The 17,405-nt window shown below is 42.1% G+C and overlaps 1 protein-coding gene across 2 annotated transcripts in view; it reads right to left on the reverse strand.

The window, feature by feature from the left end:
- USO1 (USO1 vesicle transport factor) overlaps nt 1–17,405 on the reverse strand; it is a 64,299-nt gene that overhangs the window by 16,594 nt on the left and 30,300 nt on the right. The window contains exons 12-19 of one of the 2 annotated variants that reach the window (XM_048846645.2): nt 15,276–15,430; nt 12,999–13,210; nt 11,919–11,939; nt 3,647–3,757; nt 2,307–2,425; nt 1,557–1,738; nt 586–707; nt 60–198 (exon numbers count right to left, since the gene is read on the reverse strand). In XM_048846645.2, the coding sequence (XP_048702602.1) occupies nt 60–198; nt 586–707; nt 1,557–1,738; nt 2,307–2,425; nt 3,647–3,757; nt 11,919–11,939; nt 12,999–13,210; nt 15,276–15,430 (1,061 nt within the window). The remainder of the gene's footprint in view (nt 1–59; nt 199–585; nt 708–1,556; nt 1,739–2,306; nt 2,426–3,646; nt 3,758–11,918; nt 11,940–12,998; nt 13,211–15,275; nt 15,431–17,405) is intronic. The other variant, XM_048846646.2, reaches the window with a different exon arrangement.

Raw genomic sequence — 17,405 nt, forward strand, 5'->3', positions numbered from 1 at the left:
AGAGAATTGGACATATGCTATGAAGCAATGATGGATTTCAGTGTTTTTATGAAGTATACCTAGCTGTACTTTAAGGAGATTATACTGGTCCTTGTGCTGCTGGATTTGTGACATTTGCTGTGTAACTGCTGTCTGAAGCTGTTCGTTCTGAGATTTTAAAGTATTAACTTTCTGCTTTAACTCTTCAAGCTGCTGATCCTGTGAAAGAAAAAAAAATTGGAATTCTCCTTAATTACTTGTGGAAAATGAATCAATGGGGAGACATGCTGCAAAGCAATAAAATCAATGCATTAGAGTCAAGATTTTATTTACTCAGCCTACAAAAGATATTTTTCATGGGCAGTGCCTGTATCTTGTGGACTGCTTATCAGCGCAGGTAAGTTTCCAAATTTATTAGAGGCAGGGCTGGTAGCACTGCTTATTAAGGTGCCTGACACTTCCCCAAGTTATCTAAGCTGGGAAGCCTCTTCCATGTTTTGTAATATCTGGTTTGGAATTCCGTTCCAGCATCCCCAAAAGCCAGTTAATATGATTTCCCCCCAACAGTACATGTGACTGTAGGTGTCTGCTACAGCTTGTATTTACCTGCTCTCTAATGACTTTTTTATAGTGAGTCACAATGTTGTCATGCTGTTCCAACGACTTCTTCACCTCTTCTTCCTGTTTGTCTTCTTCAGTAGACTTGTAAATAGCTTTAGTTATGATACCTGTCAAAAAATAGTGCCCTCGTTATTCAGAACACAGCTCATGCATTCATATTCTCACATCCTCCTCAGCTTACATAATTGTGTTGTGCCACAGAGAATCCACCTGTTTTTAAACAAGTTATTAGTCACCCATGCTGATTTAAATGACTAGATGTCAAGCTAGTTCTTAGAAGCTGACTTCAGGAGGCTGTATCAACAACTGGGAAAAGTTCTATCCATTAGAGTTTCAACAGCCCTACCTTTTCCATTAAGGACCCATAATGTTCACCATTCACGTTTTTTAAGGTTCCCCAACCCAGATATTTCTAGTGTAAAAAATAACACTCATGATCACATCTTTTAGATCTTCTTTATTCATTACAGAAGGGGCACATATCCCAGTTCCTTTTCACTTCGTCTGTAAGGAAGCTGGAGAAATGATTCACTGGAATCAGAAGTATAGCTTGTGAAGCCAATTCTTGTATACTATGAGTTTTTTTTCTGTTGCCACCTTCTTGTGCATCATCTTGGAGTACAGACCTTATGGCATTATAGAAGCACAAGTTCAAAAATTTGCCATAACCAATATCCTGATCATTAACAACACGCACAAACAGCCAACTGACTTAACAGTGTTAAGAAGTCAGATTAAGTACAAAACCCAACCTTGCACCAGGAGCATTAATATAAAACATCTGAACTGCAAGCCATGTATTGTAACCCTTATCCATGAATTCTTCCGACCACGTAGAGAATTTTAGGTTTGATCGACCTTTAAAAATCTAAATTCAGAATGGGTGGTAATTCAGTCAGGGCAATCTGAAGTGCACCACAAGTGACAGTACAAAAGAAGAGTGTAACATGTCTCACCCTCCAATTCCTTTACCAGTTTAGTAAACTCGTGATCAAACATCATGTGGTCAGGGCTAGAAAAACTCGGCTGAGGTTTCTGAGCAGCTCTGGAATACAGTTCATGTTTGCTAATGAACCCTAGTTTCTCGATGAAGTTCTCCTTGCCAATCCTCTTCTCTATCAGCTGTTTTAGTTTCTCTCTAAAAGAAAAGGGTGTAGTTAGTATGGCACACCAGGCAACACTGTGCCTAGAGAAGGGAAACAAAAAAAATGGAGAGCAGTGAAGTACCACCCTTTTTACTCCCCCTCCAAAGGGTACTTTTGTTGGTCAGGAAATGATCTGTAACAATTCCTTTTCCCCCCATCAAACTAACAGACTTTTCTTGGCACTGGAAAGCTGATTGTTCTCAGTCTGCCACTATCAGCTGTTCACATGCCACAGTGAAAGGAGACATGAAGAAGGTAATAACTGTATTTCTTGGTAAGAATGGCTCAGATGCTTTGCACTGCCTAAGGGCTGTATCAAGGACTTTTCCCAGCTCATTGCCATGGCAAAACCATCTCACATTTTCTAGCCACATGTATTCCCTCCTGTAAGGAATAAATTAAAAGCAGGGGGCTAGAGGGGTTGTTAAACTAAGAATATCAATAATATAGGTTGTGAGGTCTTTCATTTAGAAACTTCTTCCTAATTTAGGGACAGCTGCTAGCCTGCACACAAACTTTCACCTCCCCTAAAGTCTTCAGTTAGTCCGACACCGTACTTACTTCCTACAATTTTCAAGGGAATTGTCATTGTAATAAATGCAAATGCCCAGCAAAAGCGCACACAGGCCTTGGACTAACTGCTCCTCTTCTCCAAGGTTTTCGGCTATCTGCCCTGTGAGCTGGAACATTTGCTAAGGAAGTTTAAACATTTCATGAGCAGAATATATAAAACGTACCTTTCCCTTTCAACATGTAATCTCACCCTGAGCTTCTTATTACATCTTAATTAAACATGTAAAGCCAATTTCTTTATCCATTAAAACCATAAGCTTAATTAGTAATATCAGTATGCTACCTCAAATGAAACTGCTCATACATTTAGTTTGTTTTAAGAGATTTGTATAATATATATATATTACTATTCAAGTCTAATATCCAGATAACTCAATGTAATATTTAAAAGGGTTCTCTGTACCAAACAGTTCTCTTCCATATGTTAACTGTGAAAACTTTTTGAAGGCACTGTCTACCACTAGCCAGTATATGATGCTTAACTGTCAATTAGATTAAGTTCCTCTTCAGAGAAGTGTATTTATCATTACAGTTCATTGAGATTAAGAAGTATTTCCCCATTTCTGTGAGATTACACGTGAGAGATTCTTCTTACGGAAACTCCATGAGTTTATCTGCAGTGACACACACTATGGGCATAGCCACACTGAAATCGAGGTGTACTAGCAGCTTGCATAGGCATACCCACGGCAGCTTGAACCTAGCAAACAGCACCTAGGACCCGGTGGCACGGATCCCAGCACCGTCAAGGAATGCAAATATGTACGCAGGGTCCTGGGTGGGCTTGTATAGTGCGCACTGAAGTCTGCGCCTCTCCTGCTATTTTTGGCATACTCACTAGATCAAAGCCAACGTGGGTATTCCTACCCAAGCTGCAGTCACATCAATTGCAATGTACGTGTACCCGAAATTTGCAGAACTGCCCAAAAGCTTCTCCAAGCAACAGTTACCTGTGCTCAGAGGAAATATATGACATGTTGGGGTCCCAAGTTCCATTGCTGGTCCTCTGTAACTACAAATTCCCTCGCCCATCACCTCATTAAACCAGTAACACCCAGGGAAACGGAGTCCCACCCCTTCTGCATGCAAACCACTGGAAAAACCAAGAAACCCCCGCACTTTGTCACACGTCTTTTCAAATTCACAGATTTGGCTATGTTTTGTTTAGTGTCTACATGTTAACATAAAAGGGACACTACCTCTTTAAGCCCCACACCTATCATCCTTAAATATTCTGCAGCATTCCTGCAAGTTTATCTACATTTTTAATGTTAAAAATAAGATCTTTCCATTCAAACGCCTGTATTCTGTAAACATTTCAAGGATACAAATGGAATATTGGCGGAGTTGTGGAGAAAGTGTGTGACAGCAATTGGACAATCGCTTAACCAGGTACAAAGCAGCATTAATAATCCAACTCTTGTCTGCACTTTGCTGCCCTGAAATGGAAAAGCTGGCATTAATTCCTTCATATAGAGTGTTCAATGAAGTGTTTTAGAGGCTGTATTTACTTCAGAACCCACCCACTTTCAACTTTAAGGATAAAAAAAAGGAAGTCAAGGCTTCCAAAAATACACATTTTCTAGCTATACTTAACTTCGCTTTAGTGCTTTGATGGAAAGGATTCACAAAAGTCTAGCAGTCTTCAGTGCATGTCAAACCAAGACAGATGTAAGGTGTGACTCAGCACAAATTAGCATTGGAACAAAATCATGACAAGTTAGTTTGCCTTCATAATTAATGCTGGGATAACAATATCGTTAAGGGGCAAAAAATACATGCAGAACCTTCTGGGGGAAGTGCTGCATAAACGGCGCAGTTAGCACAAGTCAGCTGCAAACTTTTAAAGCGGCCCAGCACTAAATATGCTGTCTTCATTTGCGGCAAATATAACGTAGACCCATTACTGATGTATTGTACCACGGGTTGAGATTTTATTTCGAGGTGAAAACTGATTCCTACAGGGCAGTTTCTTTGGTGATACAGTAATAAACAAGGTAAACCAGACAAGTGGAATATTCTAAATGCAGCCATCTTGTCTTTCAATTTCGTATGCTGGAAAATGAGTTTTCTTCTGAATAGCTCACCAAAAGGTTATTTAAAATTAATACACAAGAACCGTGTGAAATAACACTGTTCAAGAGTTAGTGTTAAATAGTTTCATTTATTTTAAGGGTTTTAAATCCACACAATTAGGCCAGGAGGTACGTTGGACAACGGTTTCAAGCCATCAATTATGTACATTTTGGTCCTTTAAAGCAGATGTTTTGTTTATTTAACTTAAGACTTATCTAGTATTAAGCCTCAGTTTGCATTAACTAGCTGATCCACACATTTTCTAGGCCTATAAAATATATCCATTTACAGAATTCTCTGGCATCTACACCTATACTGGCTAATTCTCCAGGCTCCTGAAAACGAAAATGCCATGGGAAGTGGCATCAAGGCAGACATGCACCTCTATATGAAAGTCAAACGTCTGACAGCAACCAAGCAAGAGTTCTCCAGCTCCCACAAAAAAGCTTGAAATAAGCATGTAGTACATCAAAGAAAGTAACACAGGGTTAAAAGCCAGGATCTGGAGAGCAAACTGGGGCACATACAAGGACTTTGATCTACCTGAGAGAGTAAAAGAAGAACATACTCTGGAAAGGATGGTTTTAAGAGATTCAAGGCAGCGGAGAAGAGAGCTACCAACCCCAACCCCAAAGGAGGAGTCCTTAGTTAAGTCTTTGCTGCATTTCTACTTTTAACTCTGTGTTTCAGCCACCATAAGTTTTGCTTGACTTCCATTTCACTCCATCCTCCACTCTGATGTTCACTGTGCTTAAATACTGGAGACGGTGTTGCTTTGAGCCCTAAATCAGCACTACAAAAACCAGAAGCCCTTAAAGTAAGTCCTTATCGGCCTTTAAGAACAGCCATGCAGAGCAGCAGCTGTCAGAAGGAAGGTGGGAGGGCAGGCTCCCAGCTGCTGCGTCTGCCTCCAGCACCAAAGTGGGCACTAAAGGTGATATCAAAGTTACCCCAGAAGGAAAACTAAGATCAGAATAAAAACAACGAGGAGTCCTTGTGGCACCTTAGAGACTAACAAATTTATCTGGACATAAGCTTTTGTGGGCTAGAACCCACTTCATCAGATGCATGGAGTGGAAAATACAGTAGCAGGTATAAATACACAGTACATGAAAAGACGGGAGTTGCCTTACCAAGTGGGGGGTCAGTGCTAATGAGACAATTCAATTAACAGTAGAATACCAAGGGAGGAAAAATCACTTTTGCAGTGGTAATGAGGGTGGCCATTTCAAACAGTTGACAAGAAGGTGCGAGTAACAGTAGGGGGAAATTAGGTTTTGTAATGCCCCATCCACTCCCAGTCTTTATTCAGGCCTAATTTGATGGTGTCCAGTTTGCAAATTAATTCCAGTTCTGCAGTTTCTAGTTGGAGTCTGTTTTTGAAGTTTTTTTTGTTGAAGAATTGCCACTTTTAAGTGTTATTGAGTGACCAGGGAGGTTGAAGTGTTCTCCTACTGGTTTTTGAATGTTATAATTCCTGATGTCAGATTTGTGTCCATTTGTTCTTTTGCATAGAGACTGTCCGGTTTTGCCAATGTACATGGCAGAGGGGCATTGCTGGCACATATCACATTGGTAGATGTGCAGGTGAACGAGCCCCTGATGGTGTGGCTGAAGTTGTTAGGTCTTATGATGGTGTCCCTTGAATAGATATGCGCACAGAGTTGGCACCGGGGTTTGTTGCAGGGTTTGGTTCCTGGGTTAGTGTTTTTGTTGTGTGGTGTGTAGTTGCTGGTGAGTATTTGCTTCAGGTTGGGGGGGCTGTCTGTAAGCGAGGACTGGCCTGTCTCCCAAGATCTGAGAGAGTGAGGGATCACCCTTCAGGATAGGTTGTAGATCCTTGATGCGCTGGAGAGGTTTTAGTTGGGGGCTGTAGGTGATGGCTAGTGGTGTTCTGTTACTTTCTTCGTTGGGCCTGTCCTGTAGTAGGTAACTTCTGGGGACCCTTCTGGCTCTGTCAATCTGTTTCTTCACCTCACCAGGTGGGTATTGTAATTTTAAGAAGCCTGTCTGACGGATTGGAGCAACAAGCCATCAGGAATAGTATCCCCGATAATGTCATGGCAAACCTAGTGGCTGAACTTTGTCCTCACCCACAACTATTTCAGATTTGGGGACAATTTATACCTTCAAGTCAGCGGCACTGCTATGGGTACCCGCATGGCCCCACAGTATGCCAACATTTTTATGGCTGGCTTAGAACAATGCTTCCTCAGCTCTTGTCCCCTAACGCCCCTACTCTACTTGTGCTAAATTAATGACATCATCATCTGGACCCATAGGAAGGAGGCCCTTGAGAAGGAGGCCCCCCGACTTGGTAAAGCAACTCCCATCTTTTCATGTACTGTGTTTATATATATCTGCTACTGTATTTTCCAATCCATGCATCTGATGAAGTGGGTTTTAGCCCACGAAAGCTTGTGCCCAAATAAATTTGTTAGTCTCTAAGGTGCCACAAGGACTCCTCATTGTTTTTGCTGATACAGACTAACACGGCTGCCACTCTGAAACCTAATATCAGAATGTGCTGGATACAAGAGCTTTGGTGGTTTCAAGAGCTGCTGGGTGGCGATACCACCACTGAGGGGAACAGCCTCCTCAAGACTAGAAGGTAAAGTATCCCACTGCAATTGTAAGGCAGGCGATACACCATGTCATCTGTAAAACCCCACAACAGTCTGCTGCATGTTGCCTCTTCACACCCATTGTCATCTCCCTCCTCCTTTACTTTGATCTTTGGGCAGAGAATCAAATCACCATTACTAGCCTAGTTGGCATTCATGTGTCTCGTTACCTCTTTTCCACGATCCGTATGTATTACACTGTGTGAGCTGTCCATTTTACGCATTCACTTCATAGTCTCAGGACTGCTGAACTGTTTCACTTGTGCCAAACACCTTTTTGATGGGGAGGGGTGGCAGTTTTGCTTTAATCTTTCCAAAACACTGCTGCAAACTCCTACTCTTCTTCCACTGCTCAGGCCTGATCATTCTCCTTCATTGGCTTCCACTTGCATCCTACGTATCATGTTCTACTTCTTGGTCCTCACTTCCAAGCCCCTACGTAACTGCTCCTGCCTCTTTCAGCTTTCATGTCTTCCTACATCTTCCTCCGCTTCTGTTGCTCAAGCCTTTCGCTTGACAGCTCATTCTGTATTCCCACCCCCACTCATCTTTGTGCCCAGGCCGCCCCCTCACACTTAACCAGCTCCTATCCCATGTATGCCAGACCTCCTTCAAAAAAGATCCCTTCTTCCATAAAGCCTTTCAATGAGAACCACAAGTCAAGTTGTTTAGTAGATGTTCACTATCAAGAAAACTACCTAACAGCATCCAGAATCTGCACATCAAAAGCTGTTCCCCAGAGAAAAGTGGCCTTCTAAACCCTCAGTGGGAGGGGATGACTCATGTCATGGATACTAAACCTCATATTTAGCAGACCTTGACACAGAAGAGTCATGAACGCACATGAAAGGTATATGCCTTTTCTACGGACATGTTTATCCCTAGTTGAACTCCAGACCCCTATGCCCTGAGTCTGGACCCACTGCAACTACTCAGTCAGTGCTATTTCCAGATTACCGTGGACAAGAAAAGTCACACGAGCCAGCCAGAAGCTGGTAAACTTTATACAGGTGTGTCAGTCTACATAAATATTACTGCTAGAGAATTGGCAGTTACATGGCCAGAGCCCTGTGGAAAGACACTGATCCTCGCTACATATGTTATAAGCTAGGCTTCTGATTTCAGGTTTTAACTGATGACCACTGGAAAAAAAACACAGGGAATGGCTACTCAATTCATATTGACTTCACCCCTTTCCCAATGCAGATTGTTTATATAGGTGACGTCCCTGATCCCTGGCTCATATCTAAGTGCTTGTTTATAGGGAGCAGTATTGTAGACTACAAGGGTGTTATGAAGGTTTAGAAATCATTAATTGCTCCTCATAGACCCTGCTGGGGCATAATGAAGGTTCCCTAGCACGCTTTAAGACAGCTCTGGTTGAAACAGTACTACCTGTATGCACAAAGAGTACACCTCAAAAAAACCACCCGGTTTTGGACATCTACATAAAACCCAAAAATGGCTAAAAAAGAATCCCCCCGCAAATGAAATGAATAAACCCAACAAAACAAAGCCCCAGTGATAAGATCGTTGGGGCAGAGATTGTCTTTATTCTGTTTGTATAGTCCCTAACACAATGGGGTCCCGACCCATGACAAGAGCTTAGGCACTAAAGTAATACAAAGAATAAAGAACAGCTTACTGCCATCTGTGAAAAGACTAACTCAAAACTTATATCTGACTGGACTTTTACCAGGAGAGATGCTTTTTTCTTTTTAAATAAATTGGCTAGTCGCACCAATTCAAAGGTGTTTCCGCACTCTCCAAGGTTAGGAAAGACTCCAGATTAACAGGCTCTAAAACACTCTGAATGGCAACCTGGCCCAGAGTACGTTTGCAGGTTTCGTTTTCCCTTGACAGAGTTTTTACAAATATGCAATTAATTCTGTTTTTCTAAGCAGGTACAATCTTGTGAAATCCACAGTCCAAACTCAGCATGGGCTCTGCAAATAGCCAAGCTTCATACGCTTGGAGCCAACCCCCTGGAACATTCCCACAGTGCAAAGGGGCAGGCTCTTAGAACACGGCTACATCATAGCATGAGCTGCACGGCAATTACAGGGTTAACAGGACTATATTTTCCCCCCACTGTAACACAGCTGAGCTATGGCTTCATTCCACAAAAACACATTAAAAGAACACTAAGGTTCACAGATTAGTAGATGCCAAGGCTGAGAGCGTCCCCAGTGATCTAGTCTGACAGGCCATAGAACATCTCCAAAATAATGACTAGAGCGATCTTTTAGAAAAACATCCAATCATGATATTAAAAGCTTGCAAAGTCAAGCACCTAAGTTAGGAAATGCCAGAATGAAGGAAGGCTATGCCACTTTAATTCAGCCTTCTTATGCATATGCATTCCAATGCAGACTTATGACATGGTCTTACACTAGTATTTTCCACAGGACCCATGCCACTTTCAGCGACTGGGTAGTTATTCAATATTTCCTTTTATTGTCCACAGTTGAAGTTTGACCCCAGACCTTATTTACCACACTCCATCCAAACCCTGCACGGATTTCAAAGTTACACACCATCCAACTTCTCCAACAAACAAGGCAGGAGTCCTATATACAACAGTCCTCTACCACACAACCCTGATTCATCCCCTGAATGAGGCAGAAGTCCTGTGGGGAAAAACAGTAAGTGATCATGTAATAAGACTATCAGAATGCATTGGCACTCTCATGCATATGTTTAAGAGGGCTTCCTCAATTCTGGCATTTCCTAACCTGAGTGCTTGACTCTGCAAACTTAATATTCTTGTACAATAGTTAGGATGCAATTTAATACATTTATAAAAGACCTGAAAAAAAATAGAGATTCCATCATGTGGAATCCTACTGATGCCCAACTTGGTCACCAGCAGAGTTCAAACCTTTAGATTAGCACAGCACAGACCTCTACCACTTCAGCCACAGAGCACCTGGTACCAAGAAGAGGCTGGTCTCCCCTGTGGACCAGTCACTCGCTGACAGAGAAGGAATGTGGAGTGGGGTGGGAGGAGGTATTGTTTCATATTCTCTGTGTGTATATAAAGTCTGCTGCAGTTTCCACGGTATACATCTGATGAAGTGAGCTGTAGCTCACGAAAGCTCATGCTCAAATAAATTGGTTAGTCTCTAAGGTGCCACAAGTCCTCCTTTTCTTAATGTGGAGACTGTGGACTCTTGGGTTTAATTCTAGTTCCTGAAGGGGAAGAGTTCTCTAATGGTTATAAACCCTTCCGCCTCTGTGCCCTTAGCTTGTCTGTCCCCCTTTGGTTCCTATCCAGCCCACATCGCTTGACTCCTGCCCACCCTCCCCATGCTGCCTCTACTGCTACTCATGCCCCCCTCTACTCCTTCCAGCTCTCTGGCTACTGCAACGGCCTCTCCTCTATGATTTTCTCGTCCTCCTCCCTGCTGCCTGGGTGCCAACGGGTGGAGCACTGAGAGCACAGGAGAGTTTCCCCGTTCTATTCCTGTGCCTAGTACCACAGTGGCCTGCAGTAGCAATTGCAGGGGATGTCCTGGCCAACCCCTGCACCCCTAAACTGGAGCCTGCCCAGAGCACATAGACTCTTCAGAGAATGTAGCTGTCACCCTAACAAGTCTGAGCATATGTAAACAGACTTCTCAGAGGCTCAATTTGGACAATTTTCCCAGGCATGGCAAAAGGCTGGTCTGACACCAGGGCAACCCCCTTGCCAAGTTTCAAGACCTTGCTCCAGAGCATGGAGCTGCTACAGCTTCTGGGGGGAAAAAAACGATTGCATGGTTTAAAAACACAAACCAAAGCATTGGCGAGGCAAAACGTATTCTTCCTTATTCATTCTGGGAAGCCACTGAAACATTTTAGCTGAAAGTTTCAAAAACGAAACACTTCAGCCTAACAGTTTATCTGGAGTTATAAAGCAACTGTGAACACTTTTACCATGAGAACGTCTGGCAACCTTAACAACAGGCAGGGCCACCATCTCCGTCGGTGCCAACACCACAAGCAGACAATACGCAGCAGCAGCGCTCAGGAAACACGTCTCCATAGGGGATGCCTAGCTCAGTAGCGCACTCACTGCGAGTGACTATGGCCTGCTCTACACGTAAAGCTTACGCTGACGCAGCCAGAGCGCCCGGGGATGTGAAAAATCCACACCCAAGCCGCAGCTATGACAGCCTTGCGCAGCCAGGGCGGCGGAAGAATGCTACTGTCATTTTAGCTACTCTCGCTCAGGGAGGTGGAGTTTGTACAGCGATGGAAAAACCCCTCTGTCACCGTAGGCTGTGTAATATGGACATGGCTTCAGTCTGGCGATAAGCTCAAAATCAGACACCTACGGCTAAGAGCTAGCTTCAGAATTGCTTAGTAAAAATCCCATCCTTAATTACAAATTAAGGCAATTGAGTTAAAATTCTGCAAGAGAAATTATCACTGGAAAGGATACGGATTGACTGGAACACAGAGAGAGGACACTTGTTCCATTAGCAATTAAGGGCCCAAACAGTATACATCTGCTACAGGTCAGGCCCACCTCTTTCTACTGGTCAGAATGGAAAGCGTTTAACAGTTCTAAATACTGATTCAATTTCACTCAAAAGTACAATTTAATTCACATTATGAGGAAGTGTGAACAAAATTTAGTACATTTCAGAGCAGCTGGTGACTGCAATGCCCCATTGGAAAGAAAGCACCCATGGCACCCAAGATCCTCATCCCACAGTTCCCAGGAACACCGTGCCAGAATCCCATGGCGACACACAGAGGGAGCTTGTTATGCTAGGAATAAAAACTGATTGCAACACGACACTGTAAGTGGAAACACTTCAAAAAAAGCAGTTAAAAAAATCAGCAAAACCCAAGACAGAAAAGGCCCTGCTTGTGACAAGAAAATGCCTAAGCTATGCCAAGAAATACATACCCGTCTGTCGATCTTATCACCCTGTAAATCATATATTAAAAAATTCACACATATTACTTACGAGTTTTTTTGGTAGAGAACTTTAGAAAATTCAAATTTTTCTTTTAAGATCCTAGCAAAATGAAAATCCAAAAATTTAGTGGCTATTTTATTGAAACTATTATGTTGAAATGCATCTCAATTCAAGGAGCGAGTAAAACAATTCTGAGATTCCAATTCTGGCTATTTTGAGAGATACGCACGTTTAAAAATAGTGACGTCAACGTCTACAAAACCTACGTTTCTTGTACTCGACTAGCGTAATTTCAGACACAAGATCCAAACAATAAAAAAGAAATGCTTGGAAAGTTGATGAGTGACCCTTGAATCATGCTTTGGCTTCAAACTACATACTGTACAGAGACTATAACTTTTGCAAGTGGCAATATAATACAAAAGGGTTACCATCAACTTAAATTTTAGTCTTTTAAGAAAATGAATTAATACTAGTTTCAGGTGCTACATCTGCCTTTAAGTCCCTCTGTCTCTCGGTAGTTTTATCATCGTTTTCCTTTCTAAATGAAATAACTATTTCCCTCCACGTTGCTGAATGACAGAACCGCCCCCCAACCAGGTGAAACTGGACATTTGACAGCACTCTGTATTGTCTACTTAAACGGAAACAAGTCATATCCTTCAGTTACATTCATCTTTGGTGTTTCTTGTAACAATTGTAGGCAAATCATTTCCAGATAGAAGGAGGATTGTTTTAGTTGGTGCCCTTTCAATACGTGACTTGCACGCAAAATAACAATGAAATAGGAACAGACCAACACAATGCCATTTCAAATCTAAGGTGTTTGACTCGTGACAATGGACAAAGCAGCTTCAAATGGCACTTAAAAATGGAAGTGTAGCAGATATGCCATCATAACTACAAGGTCACTCTATGCTGTAGTGTACAGTAACAACTAGCACTAAATCTACTATCGAATCTCGCTTGCACTTAAACTGAGAAAATTAGCATTTTTTTTGAGCCACTTATTAGTGGAACATTTTTCTTCTTAAGTGAACAATGATACAGTACAGTTAACACTCTACCTGGGAAAGAATGTTGGTGCATTGTTGCAGCAAAGACACTGGAGGGTTACCAATACTTGTTGCAAGCTGAACTCTTAGCAGTTGCTCTTTCAGAGTTGCGTTTTCTTGTAAAGCATGGGCCAGGGCCACGGCAGCACACCAGTTTGAGACAGAGTCCGTGGAAAAGAGTCCGCCACAGAGCAGCTGGCCAGCTGACACAGAATTACCTGTAGCTACAATAATGGCAAACAAATGCTGTGGCACAAAAGCAAGCCATGATCAAGACTCGTACAGTAGTTATGATACAGCAGCACAGAGGGCCCCCAACCAGGATGGGGACCTCACTGTGCCAGGTGCTGTTCACACACACACAGTCCCCATCTCAGAGAGGTTACAATTTAAGCTCTACATTCATCTGAAGGCATCTTAAGTTTTATAAAACTTTAGGAATAAAAATATGGCACCTACATAGTAGTCTAGGGGTAGCGCAGTGGAAGATGACTGCTTTTTCATGCGGCAAAGAGAGAGAGGGTGTCTCATGCTATCGTCAAGCACTCCCAGCTAGGCCCTCATCACACCTACAATCTCGGAGGAACCGCTGGAAAGACTCAAACTTTCAGAGAGAACAACCTGTCTGCTAGTTGGGAGTTCTACACCTCCATTAACAACAAATCCAATCCTAACGTTAGACATTTGGAATGATCTCTCAAATCCTAAACAGCCACACACAGGCGGTCATTAGGATGGCTCATCATATTTTTCTGTGGGAGGTAGTGTGATCCAGTGAACGAGCCTGGGAATTGAGAGATCTGGGTTCTAGTCACAGTTCTACCACTACCGACTTACAGCCACTCTGGGAAAGTCATTTAATCTCCCAGCATCTGATTCCTCATGAGTAAAGGAGATGACACTTATGGAAGGAGCTCTGAACTTCAAAGATGAAAAGTACTGACTATGTAGCAAAGTAGGAGGACAGATGGAGCTTGCCCGAAAAGCTTTTAAAGATCTTATTGAGTAAATAATGAACAAGAATGTACTCCCTGAAAATTGGGATGAGCCTCAATACTCTGACAAGGTTAACAGCCTGAGTTTTGACAGGCAGATAATTAATAAAGGAGTTGGATCATGTACTTTTAAGTATCCAGTCCAAAACTGATAAGACAGACAGACATTGTGTGTGTTAAAATGGTAATGGGAAAACCTTTGTGAACTTTCATGCCTCAAAATACTGGAATGAATCCATCAAGCACAGTTTGTTTTCACACGTGCACATTGATGTAGTACTAGCCCTTCGAAGTTATGGCAAACAAAGGCCTCAAAATCCATATTGTACAACTGGAAGACTGTAGAAAGGTTCTTGGTTTAACTGTAAAACAAATGAACATTTGACTTTGATCCCCTCATGTTGTAATCTGCTCATACTTCGCCCAATGTCCATAAATGGGAAGGTACACAGTGCAACAGGAGGTGTGAAAGAAACGCTCTGTTTTAGAGGGAGGGTGGGAAAGAAAAACACCCTGTGGCATTAACAAGCAATGTATTAGACTTCCTTCCCATCATTTTACTAGTATGTTATATCCTTTTCCTTGGAGGACACCTGCCTTATTCTCCGAGACACATTTAGCAAATTTTGGATGTTTGATAAATAATGAAAAGAAACAGGGCAAGGTTATAACAACTTTTTCAAAAAGTGAATGCCATTTCACGTCACACTAGGGAATGCAGCTCCGATTTTGCTACTTGATAGCTAAGATTTGGCATCTCATTAAAATACTAGTCTGGTTCTCAGCCTCCTTGGAATTTAACTTGTCAGGAAACATATTCCAACATATACATCCCTCCGACTAGTTGTAAAGTACAAGGTTGAAAGTTATTGCTCAAACTAGAAAGTGAATGTGTAAATTATATGCCAAAGAACAAAAAATGTAATGTTTTAGTACAAATTAGCATAGATTCTAACAAACAAAAACAATCCCTCCATGTCAACTCCAAGCCCAGATAACTAACCAATTTGGTATCAGTTCTTATCCTGCTAGAGCATAAATAATTTAAACCGAATTTTACAGCCTGAATTCTTGTACCTTTAACACCTGGACGTTACGCATTGTCCGTTACGTTCAAATAGAATTCAAGTCAAAAAATAATCTCTCAAATTAAAACACTGTTCACAAGGTGACTATTACATCTCTTGTTCTTGGCACTTCACTCAAGGTATGTAGTATTTTAGAGGAAACCTTACGCATGCATCCAAATGTATGCTAAAGTGGGATCTGGTTTTGAAATTTTCAAGCTGCATACCATCTATAGTTGACGGCAGAAGTGTTGAAACAATTTCCCCTTGTCCTTTTTGGTTTTTGTACAAGTAACACTGGAAACAGTAAAGGACAGCACAGCGTAGTACAAACGGTTGCCTTTCATTCACCATGGACATCAGAAGCACGACGATTGCAGGCCTATTTTGAAAGAAAGAGACAGGCCATTGGAATAAAAGTCACAAAATAAATAAATATAATTGCAGTTACCGTACAGAGTAGGCTCAGGATTGGGGTAGCAGGAATACTGAAGGCTTAGATGTAGGTGTATGAACTGTAGGGAAACCCCTGGTGGTCTTGACTATAGTAACAAAAATCAGACTTATAATAGTGATAGACGCTGCACTGGTGCAGGACAACAACTGATCATGATACAGGAACAGAGCATGAATGCTTTTAGTGGCATGTTTGTATGGAAATGTGTATTAGCGGTCTATAATCCAGATTTGATTTGATTTTTAAATCCAATTTAACAAGTACCACTGGAATATACACTTGAGGGGCTGATTTTCTCTAGACATAGAACATCTCTTTTAAAAAGATGGCCCAAGAAACAAAAGCAATGTCAAGCATTTAGTATGAAAAGTCAAATCTATATTTTTAAAAACTATGTTGTGGGGGTAATTGGTGCGAAGAACACTGTTGCACTCAGTGTTAGGATTGCAGTAAACCAATGTGTATCATCAGATGTATTTTTACAACTGAAATGGAAGGTTCTACATCTAAGAAGCTGCAGCAGACTTACCTACTAGGCCAGCTAGGAAAGAAAGTTTTGCACATGTTAACAGAATGTCACAGCCCTCTTTCAGGGCTGCTGCTTCCACTTCCATATAACTTGCCCAAGGAACTAAGGTATTATCAGCTTTAGTCCGAAGTAAGGTTTACCATACATTTGGATATTTATCTTTAGGGGTAACTGGATTTTCAGGTTTAACCCTCAAATATTCTCTCTCAAAATAGTACATTTTGCTTATTATGTTTGTCATGGAACAATAGGGGGAAACCGAAGACGCCTGTTGGATCATCCACTCCATCTCCTTGCCAATGCATGACTGTTTCTTACAAGACTTTTCTATAGTGTTTAGTCCTGTCTAGTATCGAAAGCTCGAACAATGAGGCTTTTCCACTGCCTAACAGATCTTGCTATAAGGAAATTCGTCTCATCCGTTACTCTGACTACTTGTACCTTCAGGAACAACACAGAATTCCTCTCCCTCCTCGGTGTTTCCCTCATTCAAATAATTGGTAGACTTATTTTTCCCCTCCTAATCGCTTAGTCAGGTTATTCATATTATTCCATTTTCATGTTTTACTTGAGATCAGTCTGTTCTGCTCTGATAGCTTCTTGTTGTTCTCCAACAGGTCAGCATCTTTACAGTAGGATGCGTTCCCAGCTGAATACAGTACTCATGTGCAGTCACATCAGAGCTGGATACAAAATCTTACTTCCCTACTCTAGGTCATGAGGCCTTGCCATAGGCAGCCCACAACTGTACTGGATTGCAAAACCCGCTGTATCATGTTGCAGAATCAGGTCCAGTTTACTGCTGTGGCTCATCTCAGGTTCTGCAGCACTACTGCTTTACAAGCTCTCCCCTCACTGAGCACGTGTGGTGCAGACTAGAGACATTTCCCCTCAATACCTCAAGCCTGCCTTCTCCCACCCCCCTCAATCAGCGGCATTTTCGCTCTATTTTTTCCAGTGTCTGCACTGCAATTAAAAAACAGTGGCTGGCCTGGATCAGCTGATTCAGGCTCACAGGGCTCTGACTAAGGGTCTGTTTAATTGTGGAGTAGACATTCAGGCTCTGGCTGGAGCCCGAGCTCCAAGATCCTGCAAGGGGGAAGGGCCCCAGAGCTTGGGCTCCAGCCAGATCCTGAACATCTAGACAATTAAACAGACCCATAGTCCAAGCCCCATGAGCCTGCGGGTTTTTAATTGCAGCATAGATAAACCCTGAGTCACTTATTTATTCTCTCTCTCCTTTCACTGGAGTTGACTGCTCCTCAGTTTGCCCAGATTTCATTAATGTACTGTTCGTTTCCTTTTCTAGATCATGAAGGAAGGTGTTAAGAGAGACCAGTCAAAAGCCAGTCTGCATGGAAGCTGTCTAGA

This window comes from Caretta caretta, chromosome 4 (assembly GCF_965140235.1).
Source record: "Caretta caretta isolate rCarCar2 chromosome 4, rCarCar1.hap1, whole genome shotgun sequence".
Taxonomy (NCBI): Eukaryota; Metazoa; Chordata; order Testudines; family Cheloniidae; genus Caretta; species Caretta caretta.